This window comes from Paralichthys olivaceus, chromosome 9 (genome assembly GCF_024713975.1).
Source record: "Paralichthys olivaceus isolate ysfri-2021 chromosome 9, ASM2471397v2, whole genome shotgun sequence".
Taxonomy (NCBI): Eukaryota; Metazoa; Chordata; class Actinopteri; order Pleuronectiformes; family Paralichthyidae; genus Paralichthys; species Paralichthys olivaceus.
The window spans coordinates 8463230-8474001 of record NC_091101.1 but is presented as its reverse complement, the minus strand read 5'-3'; the positions used below and the strand labels follow the sequence as shown (position 1 = coordinate 8474001).

General features: G+C 39.7%; 1 protein-coding gene across 4 annotated transcripts; it reads left to right on the top strand.

Annotated features, from left to right (window-relative positions):
- The first annotated feature begins 2010 nt into the window (after positions 1 to 2010).
- cysltr1 (cysteinyl leukotriene receptor 1) lies at positions 2011 to 9512 on the top strand. Of its 4 annotated transcripts, XM_069531923.1 has the most exons (4): positions 2011 to 2166; positions 6129 to 6345; positions 6914 to 7019; positions 7122 to 9512. In XM_069531923.1, exon 4 carries the CDS (start codon positions 7161 to 7163, stop codon positions 8079 to 8081), a length of 921 nt encoding a protein of 306 aa, XP_069388024.1. In that variant the 5' UTR covers positions 2011 to 2166; positions 6129 to 6345; positions 6914 to 7019; positions 7122 to 7160; the 3' UTR covers positions 8082 to 9512. The 4 variants fall into 4 exon arrangements, with proteins under 4 accessions (XP_069388024.1, XP_019934730.1, XP_019934720.1 ...); XM_020079171.2 differs by lacking the exon at positions 6914 to 7019 and having other exon boundaries at positions 7125 to 9512; XM_020079161.2 differs by lacking the exon at positions 6914 to 7019.
- The last annotated feature ends 1260 nt before the right edge of the window (positions 9513 to 10772 follow it).

Here is a 10772-nt window from a genome sequence, read left to right as displayed (position 1 = left end):
CTATTGACACTCACCCAAATGGCTTGTCTGGACCCCGCCTGTCAATAAAATTTGGGCACAGACTCTACTTATAGCCCAAATTGGCACCTGATCTTCGTCCTATGCGTGGTACTGTGACCTGTGGGTGGTAAAGAACCCCCTGTCCAAGACAGGCGTGATGGTAAATGAGGGTTCATCTATGCAACTAGAGGGTGACATGCCCCATGATCACCTGGCCTCCTTTGTGGGTGATCTTCCCCTTGCTCGTCTTCTTGGGGCCTTCTCCTCCAAACCAGTCTCCCAGATTGGCTAGGGGCCACCTCGTAGCCATCTGCCAATTCTGCTGCTTACCGCGGGCTGGTCACATCACATTCGTTTAGATCATCCTCCATTTCTCTTTGGACACTTTTCAGTTTAACATTGTCAAAAGCACTACAGGAATTAACCCATCCATCGAATGCAACCTCAAGTTTTCTCCACAAATCCAAATAGGATGAATATCATGCAGAGCATTTGTAGACCTCACATGTGACAGTGGAAGCCTATCTGTATTCTTATTAGTATTCTTCTATTATTAGTGCTTGTTTTTGTTAATAACTATTGTATTGTTTGTTGTAGTGCTGTGTTAAATAAGTGTTGTTGCTGGTAGTCATTTTATTATACTAGATAAATAGCTAGCAAGCACAAATACTCACATTATTTAGCATTTGTCAGATTGCAAGCGTTTATCACTGCTCACTCAGTATTAAGTTAGCGTACTTGGTCAGAGAGTGCTACACTTAAAGTTGTCATGCATGGTTAACTGACATGTAATGCACTATGTAAATTCTTAAACATTACCACTATACATACAAGTACACTTGAAATTATTCAAAATGATTTGCACATGAGGACAAGATTAGATTTGAATAGAGAAGTAAGCTTGTCAGAGGTGTGAGCACCACTGGCACCACACTACTCAAAATGACAGTGTCCCACATGGACATTTTCATATTTTATGCTTGAAATTTTTGTAAACTCTATATTAAGCAATGTTCTTGTCATAGTCATCTCTCTAATTGAAAGAATTATTATCATTATTATTATGATTATTATTATTGTACCACAGCATGGTAAAAACTTGGAAAAATGCTCAACACTTAGTCCACTGTTTGAAAAGGTAGCCAATCGAATGCCCCATATTTGTCTTTTGTTTTGTTACTCTTAACTCACAGCATCAACATCTTTGAAATCCAACAAACAAGGAAACATTGATTCTCTATGGAGGAGTTGGTTTATTTGAATTTTCCTTTTATACAATCCAAACATCTTCTTGGACCAGTGGTATAATTTACATTCTTGCTTTGGAAAAGGAGACCAAACATTTCTCATATGGCTTCTTAACAGTCCAATGTTTCACTACTTACTGGGCCACTCCCATTTTCATCATCTACTGAAAAATGGTTGAGCAAATAGATCCATTAACTGGCAGATACCATTACAGAGAAATGATTTTTAAATGATATCCATGTTACTTACTTACTTGGATTATCATGATTTTATATGAAAATAAATGGATGAATATTGCAACTGCATTGTTGCAGTGAAAAAGTTTAGACCTGGAACTGCTGCACTTGACAAACATCTGGAACTGCCTCTAAAAATCACAATGATCAGCAGATCCACTTGCAAAAAGAAACATAGTTGTGAAGTACCGCCCATCTCCACTGAATTGCTCCTGAATGATTCGCCTGGCTTAACATTAAAACACTCCCTACCAGAATAACATCACTTTAAATAAATGGAGGGTGGCGTTCTCCTCAGTGGGAAAGTGTAACTGACTTCACAGGGTCCAAAGGGGAGGGGGCCCTTAAAAAACCCAAATGAGCAAAACAAATAATTAAAGTTATTACTTTAATTTCTAAGTACTTAATGAAAATGTCTGAATAAATCGATTGGTTGACTGAAATTTTTATCAAAAATAGTGGAGGCTTCCTGAAGTCACCTGTCCCACCCCTACAAACTAATGGTTTAATCCTAGCTGTTGTTTTATTCTGTGAACATGATGAGACTGAGTGACTCCTACAGAAGTGGTGTTCAGTCAAGACAGCAAACGTTAAATCGGAGAATCAGAGAAGAAAACAATTTAAGGAAGGAGAAAAGCAAACAGATGAGAGCCACTGCTCACAGATCTCTTTCCACAGAAAGGTGAGTCAAACAATAACACAGTTTATTACAACAGGTCACACTGGCTGTTTGTGATCTGTTGTCTCCGAGGGTTTAATTCGCCTTTAAATTGAGCTCATAGTAAAACAATAATGTGGACTTGAACCAGGACGTATACTTTCATGCACATAGTCAAATCTCGCTCAAAAAGAAGAACCACTTCCTTTGGTGACCCTTCAGAATAAAGGTCCCATACAGCCACACTGCCTGTGATGACAGGAAATACAGATTCCGTGACCAACCTTTCACAATAAGGCAACTAAATAAAATAGCATTTCACACTAGAGCTGCAGCTGAGTTTATACCTATGGTTTATACCAGGGTTATTATAGTTATCGAAAACTAAGAGTAAAACTAAAACTAGCAATGAAAAAATAATTTAGTTCACTGAAATAAAAATAAAAACGACAATTACAAAAAAAACGATAACTAAATAAAAACTACAATGAACAATGCAAAACTAACTAAAACTAAACTGAATTGCAGATAAATTCAGCTTCATTGTCGTTTCGTTTCGTTTTCTCCCTCGATTACTGCCTGTCCTGCAGGTGATGGTTAAAGATGGTTAAAACTAAAACTACAAAATCACTTGTTGAACTAACTAAAACTAAACTGAAATAAAAAAGCAAACTGAAAAACTAAATACAAATAAAAACTAATGAAAATTTCAAAAGTATAATAACCTTGGTTTATACACAGGTTTTATCTAGAAAATGGCTATTTGTGTGTGTGTGTGTGTGTGTGTGTGTGTGTGTGTGTGAGGGAGAGAGAGAGAGAGAGAGCGAGCAAGAGAGAGTGAGAGAGTCTATTGCCCTTCACCTGAAATTTTTTATATAACCACAACTTTGTGAGGTTTCTGGTATGATCAGGGTTAGGGATGTTTCATATGGTGCAGAGTTAAGCATATCAGATCATTATTACTTACACTAAATTGGGTATGTACTGTTCATTAGTGACTACCTTAACGAACACTAGATAGATAGATAGATAGATAGATAGATTACTTTATTCATCCCAAATGGAAATTAGGTGGTCATAGCAGTATGGCATTTGGATACAATAAAAATACAATAGAATAACATACTGAAAACACAGAATAGGACAAGGACACTTAAAAAACACAAGATATAGATAGGTAGATAACGTGCAGTGGCAAGATGATGGTAATAGTACTGATGATATGATGGTAATGTTATTGTTACTAAACAGTATATAATAATAGTACAGTATATATAGTATATAATATAATACATAATAATAATAATAATAATATATAATAATATTAATAATAGTATATCATATTATAATATATATACATAATACCAGTATAATAACAGTATATAGTAATAATGACAGCAACAGTATATTATAATAATAAAAATAATAATAATATACACCTAGGAATGTGCCATATATTTAGCCTCTGCAAGGTGTGCATATGTACATAACGGCAATATATAATATGTACACATGTATAAATATATGTGTGTATATATATATATATACACACAAGATATGATATAATATGATATATAGTATAGGTGTAATATATGCATATAAATACTTGCCTATACACGATATACATACAATAGATAATATACTATGAATATGAATATGTAAATAGAATGTGCAAAAGAAAGACAAGAATATTGTATAAAATGATATAAAATATCAATAGGGTTAATATCAACACATATCACATATGATGAAGCAAATGTTTCAGTATTCGAACGGAGTTCTCCCCACACTACTTCCAAAAGTGATCAACCAGGTCCCTGTACTCAGCCTCCCTCCCTCCCGCCCTCAACACACCCCACAATGGCCGTGTCGTCAGAGAATTTCTGCAGATTACACAACTCAGTGCAGTGCTTAAAGTCAGCAGTGTATGTGGTGAAGAGGAAGGGGGACAGTACAGTTCCCTGGGGGCCCAGATGTTACTGATCAGACGATCAGACACGCAGTTCAGTCTTCATCTCACAAACTGCGGTCTGCCCCTCAGATAGTCATCGACCCAAGTGACGAGGGGAGCACCCACCTGTGTGTTCTCCAGTTTGGCCTTCAGCAGTCTGGGCTGGATGGTGTTGAAGGCGCTGGAGAAGTCCAAGAACATTGTTGCTCGGAGAAGCAGTAGAGGTAGTATGGGGGCCACCGGGGGTGGGGAGGTTGGAGGTGAACCTTTTGAAAAACAGGTTCAACTCGTTGGCACGTCGTTCATTCCCCTCAGTTGCACATCCACCTCTCCTCTGGAAGCCGGTGATCTCTCTCATCCCACTCCAGACGTCCCTGGTGTTGTTGTCCTCCATTTTGTGCTCCAGTTTTCTTCTGAAGTTGTCCTTGCTTTCCCTGATGCTGCGTTTTAGTTCCCTTTGTACCCATTTGAGTTCTGCTCTGTCCCCTGATCTAAAGGTCCTCTTCTTGTCGTTGAGAAGGGCCTTCAGGTCGCTGGTTACCCACGGTTTGTTGTTTAGGTAGCAGCGGACCTCTTTAGTGGGGATGCTATTGTCTATGCAGAACCCAGTGTACTCAGAGACACAGTCAGTCAGGCCATCAATGTCCTCACCATGTGGCTCATACAGAGCATCCCAGTCTGTGGCCTTCAGCGCTCCGCGCAGTGTTTCCATGGCCTCAGGAGTCCAATTCCTCACTGTCCTCACTGTGACTGGGTGCTGCTGAACCACAGGCTTGTATGATGGTGAGAGCAGGACTAGGTTGTGGTCTGAGGGTGTGGATGAGAGAGAAACATGGTTGAAGTCACCTGTGATGATGACGAGGGCCCCAAGGTGTTGTGTTTGTAATCCAGCAGTCACAGTGTGGATGACGTCACACGCTGCTTCTGCGTTTCCAGATGGAGGAATATAAACAGTGATGGCGAAGACACTGGTAAACTCCCTCGGCAAATAATATGGACGAAGTCCGACGGCGACGAGCTCGATGTCCGGGTTTGCAGAGCCGTTCCCGGGGTGACACCACTTGTTGTTCACGAGCACGGCAAGGCCCCCTCCTTTCTTCTTGCCAGTCGCGGTGGTTTCTCTGTTGGCTCGAACCCTCTGGAAGCCAGGAATGGTGACGTTGGAGTCCTATATCTGCTCGTGCAGCCACGTTTGCGTGAAACCCATGATACTAGACTCTCTGTACTCCCTCTGTGTCTTGGCGAGCGCTTCCAGTTCGCCCACTTTATTTGCCAACGATCTCATGTTTCCAGTGATGACTGCAGGGATGAAGGGCTTAAACTTCCTCTTCTCCATCTTCCATTTAACTCCCGCTCTGCAGCCTCGCCATCTCCTCTTTAGCTCCTCCGGTATGGTGGGTCTCTCTCCAGCCAAGAGGGTGGTGTGCCCCACTATAGATTCATTTGTGCAGTTGAATGGTCATGTATTTGTAGAAAAAAATATAAATGCATGAGGGACATCATGAAGAGAGGAAGGGGGCTCACAGAGACTGCTTGTGTATAGGGCCTAGAATCTTGTGCTTACGCCCCTGGTCCTCATCACACACAAAAACACAAGGACTACACATTTTTTTATATTCTTAGTAATGTAATGTAACCGTATATGATAACTACTGTGATTCTTTGCTATTTGAAGAAAATCTGAATTTATAGAGATCTATTTGGGGCGTTGCCATTGTCTGTCTTTTTGTTTTAGTTTGTTATATTTTACATGTTTTTGTGTTACACAAGGTTTTGTGTACACAAGGGATGAAAATACAACGGAATATCCAAGTATGAGAAGGGAAAAATGTGGGGAAATTGAAGCAAGTAGGTCTGTAGATGCAAGTAGGTGCCTACAAAATTGAGGATAGGATTCATTTAGGAAAATGTATTAATGGAATAGAATCAGTGAGAGCATTAAAGTAACCTGAGCATAGAGCAGAACTTAAAGCCTTTCCCATAGTTGTGTGGCTTTGTTGTCAGTGATGTCTAATAATGTTGTTGTGCAACACAGAAAGAGACGTCCTACTCTGAATAAGTATCCAAACAACAGCTGAGGGCTGTGAAGAGGCAGCCACCTGCTGCAGTGTCCTCCCACCACTGCAGCAGCATCTGGCAGAGAAGTCAGAGAGGCGGAGGAGACGGGATCTGAGGCAGCAGAGACGATCAACTGACCTGACAGCAGACAGGAACAACTTCTTTTTGCTTTTGTTCAAGGGAAAACAGAAAAGGTAAAGTAAAGCATGTAACTGTAATGTACTGAGTTGCTATTCAATGTTTGAGCAGTTTAAATTCTTTCATTATTTTTGATGCTGCCTTTTATCTTTCTCAAACAAAAGACAGATAGGAGTATTAATTAATGATTTCAACTTTCATTAGACAAATTCTTCAATACAAAGTGCCTCACAGTTACACAGCAAAGTTTATAATAAGGTGCAGGAGGTTGCAGTTTAGCTGGTTTTATCATTGACAGTAGGGCTGGGCAATAAACTTGTCTCTTTAATTATGGTGATATAACACCCTAGTAGAGTTACAGCCACATCAGGTTAGTTTGACTCATACAGCACAGTGTAGAAGCAGCAGCACACGTGCTAATGTTTGCACTTCTACAAAGAGGAGGACGACTGCATCGAGTGTGTGACAGAACATAATCATGTGATTTTTAGTTTGTGTGAAGAGGGACAGAGACAGGAACACACACACACACGCACACACACACACACACACACACTGTCCTGCAGACAGAGGTTCTTTATGAAGATTATGACATAACTCTGTGTTTTAACTTCATTGTTGCAGAAGAAGCGACACCCCGTTTATCCAGGAACATAACTATGAATTCAGTAGGTTTTTATAAAGATCAGTGTGGAAGTGATTAGAAAACATCAGAGGAGCAGATGTCATGGTACGGTATGAAGATGTAAATGTTTATCAACATCAGTTTCCTGCCACATGTCAACACTGCAGGAAGTGTTTTGCAGCATCATGTTTTTTATTTCTGTCCCAGCAGGAGGAGGTTTAGGCGCAGCTAAATCTGACAGACAGCATGTGGAGCAACTCCTCCAACTGCACGTCCATCTATGACTTCCGCAACCAGGTCTACATCACATCCTACACCATCATCACAGTGCTGGGCCTCACTGGGAACGGTTATGCCCTTGTGTTGCTGATCAAGACGAACCGCCAGAGTTCCCCTTTCCATGTCTACATGATTAACTTGGTTATCTCTGATCTGCTCTTTGTGATGACGCTGCCACTGCGAATTATCTACTATGTCATGGGCCATTGGAGCATGGGGAGTTTCCTCTGTCGCATCAGCTCCTACACCCTCTATGTTAACCTCTACTGCAGTATTTACTTCATGGTCGCCATGTCCATCACGCGTTTCCTGGCCATTGTCTTTCCTGTGCAGAACCTGCAGCTGATGACAGTGAAGCGTGCCCGCCAGGTGTGTGTTGCCATCTGGGTGTTCATCTGTCTTTTATCATCTCCCTTCCTCATGTCAGGTGAAGATAAATCTAACCCAAATAAAACCAAGTGCTTCGAGCCTCGGTCAGCTAATGTTCAGTCAAGAGTCATTGTGATGAACTATTTGTCTCTGGTGATAGGCTTTATCCTGCCATTTCTGGTGATCCTGCTCTGCTATGCCGGCATAATCCACACCCTACTGTCTCGCACCCAACTGTCTCGCACCCTCACTGCTCAAAAACAGCAGCGGGCCATGGGTACCAAAGCCATTCGAATGATTGTTATTGTCTTGTTGACATTCTTGATCAGCTTCTTGCCTTACCACATACTGCGCGCTGTCAATCTGTCCCAGACTAACACCACCTGCAATAGTGACTTGCTGAAGTCTATAGTGGTGACACACTGCCTGGCTGCTGCCAACTCGTGCTTCGACCCGCTGCTGTATTTTTTCTCTGGAGAGAGTTACCGCAACCGCCTTTCCACCCGTGCTAATAAGTGACAGGTTTGCCGCACACAGCCAGACCGAGGCCCGTCACAAGCCCACAGACTGAGAGAAACCACCCGAAAGCCAGTTCATTGACACCAGACAGGAGGCCGTCAGACATCAATGTTGGGATATGTTACAGGAAAGAGTTCAGGATGACGAGAGTCGAGAGGAACAGATGTTAGATGACGTGAAACAGAAAGAGTTTAAACCAATTATGCTACCTGTCAAATGACAATTTAAATAGACAGTTTATCAATGTATTTAATGTATCGTGGATTATGTTGTAATATTTATTTTTATTTGGATTGTCTTTGCCTTGAATTGTGAACTTTTTTTTATCAATTATCAATTATTTGTGGCAATGTTAAGATTGTAATTACCACAGTTGTATTTTCATTATCAGTGTTTGTAATTGTGTTCTTGTCACTGTTTTAATCAATCAATCAATCAATCATTATTATTATTTTATTTGTATAGCCCATATTCACAAATCACAGTTTGTCTACTGGATAGGTATATGTTTACTTTAAACTAATTGGGATTGTTTTGTTTTGTACTACTGATTTTTGTTCACTCTGTATTATAACTATTACAAAAAAAATTAATTGTATACCTTTTATGCAAAGTAATAAGCTGGAGGAAAGTGTTGGGTGCATGTACTGTTAAAAGAAAAAGTTCAGAAAATGTGTAAATTTGCTTTCTTTGTGAAATTGATACATATCACTTATATTTATGAATATAAAGTTTCAGCCAGTGGCTGGTTAGCTTAGCACAAAGATTGTAAAGAAGCTAATGCTCCTTCATTAGCATGTTGTTTATTTAGCCATGTTCTGTATATATAGCCGGGTTGAAGGTCCAGTGTGTAAGATTTAGGTGAAAGGAAACTATTGGCAGAAATTTAATGTAGAATAATCCTCATGATGTTTTCACTAGTTCATTTCATCTAAATTGTATGAATTGTAGTTTTCTTTACCCCAGAAAAGGCCCTTTATATTTAAATACTTTATATTTACATCGAGGGGACCCTCTCTACGGAGGCCGACATGTTTTTTTTACATTAGTCCAGACTGAACAAACTAAACAATTTTATGACAACTGAAGACCACAGTTTCTTTTTCATGTTTGGAAGGAGAGGGTGAGGTGAGGGGTGTTCAGCTGCAACATGCAATTTCAACACTAGATATCACAAAATTCTACACACTGTACCTTTAACTGTTTCCACTCATTGTTCCATGTTAAGCTAATTGACTGCATGCAGAAGCTTCATATTCATGTAAGTGGTAAAGATCTTCTCATCTTACTGTATGTAAAAAAGATTGTAAGCTGCTGTTATGTATAAGATGTTACTTGTAAAAACTGTTAGTTCAGTATGATTATTCTTGTTTTTCATGATGGGCCATTTATATTAGGCCTGTATATTAAATCTTTAATCTTAATCTTTAATCTTTTTTCTAATCTCATTTTTTTTAGATTTAAATGTATTACCCTCTTACAACTTAGGGACAATTCGAGACTTTAAAGTAAATACTAAGTACATTAAGTACTGAATCTGCATCTAAAGTGCCAGTTAGGGTGGGGGCAGTGTGTTAGAGCAGGGGTGTCAAACTCATTTTAGCTAAGGGGCCACATACTGCCCACTTTGATCTCAACTGCGCCCGACCAGTAAAATCATAGCATCATAACGCATACATAACAACAATATTTCTCTATATTTAAATCATTGGTGAAGGTTTTTGGATGATAAACCCTATTTTAAGGTGTTTCTACAATAAACTAGAAACATAAAGACCAAAAACTCAGACATCAGCCTACAGTTTATCTGCCTGGGCTCTCCTCTGCAGATTCTCTCGCGTCACATAGCGAGCAGCGGGCGCTTCTGCCCCCGGAGCAGACATCGCATTTACGCTGTTTTTGAAGCAATTACTGGATTGATTTAAAAAATGACAAAACGTTTGTACTCATAAACCTTCATATTCTTAAGAGACATTCTGATTCACAACCCTTGAAATTTATTAAGAAACATATGTGCAATTTCATCAATACTGTGCTTCAGTTTGTCATTTACACATGTGCATTACAACTTCAGATCACAGATGATCTACAGAACAAAACATTTAGTCACAGGTTTACTTGTTTTACAGTGCAGCCCCCAGTGGACTGATTAAGAATAGTAGTTACTTTGATAGAAATGCAATTTATGTCTTTCTGTTATTTTCATACTTGGACCCCCTGCCGTATGTTTGAAACCCCTGTGTTAGAGGGTCTTGAGTGGAGAGGGATGTTCCAGCTCTAACAGCATTTAGCTGCTCGTTCCAGAATCTGGGAACCACAAATGAGAAGGGTCTGGTCTGTGATTTCCTTGTGTGCAGGAAAGGCAGTACCAGACAGTGTTCCTTTCGGACAGAGAGTGAATTTAAAATAAAACTACCAGAATCAGAAAAATAGTGTAGTTAACAGATTGGGAAGATAAAGTTGGAGGGCTTCATGTAAATGTTCTTTGCTGCATTATTCCTCATCAGACAAATATATGGCTTTTAAATCCTTCATCGAGATAAATAAAGTCTGTAGCCGGAAAAGCTTATTTTCTGAACAGCTCAATTCTTCACACATTATTAGCTGGAGCAGTATTTCAAAGGGATTTTGATAAGGCTGCCATCTCCTGGTACATTGGATTATCACAACACCATTAAAATAAATTGACAT

Coding starts and splice junctions, on each gene's coding strand:
- cysltr1 (XM_020079171.2), top strand. CDS start 7,161: ATGTGGAGCAACTCCTCCAACTGCACGTCCATCTATGACTTCCGCAAC.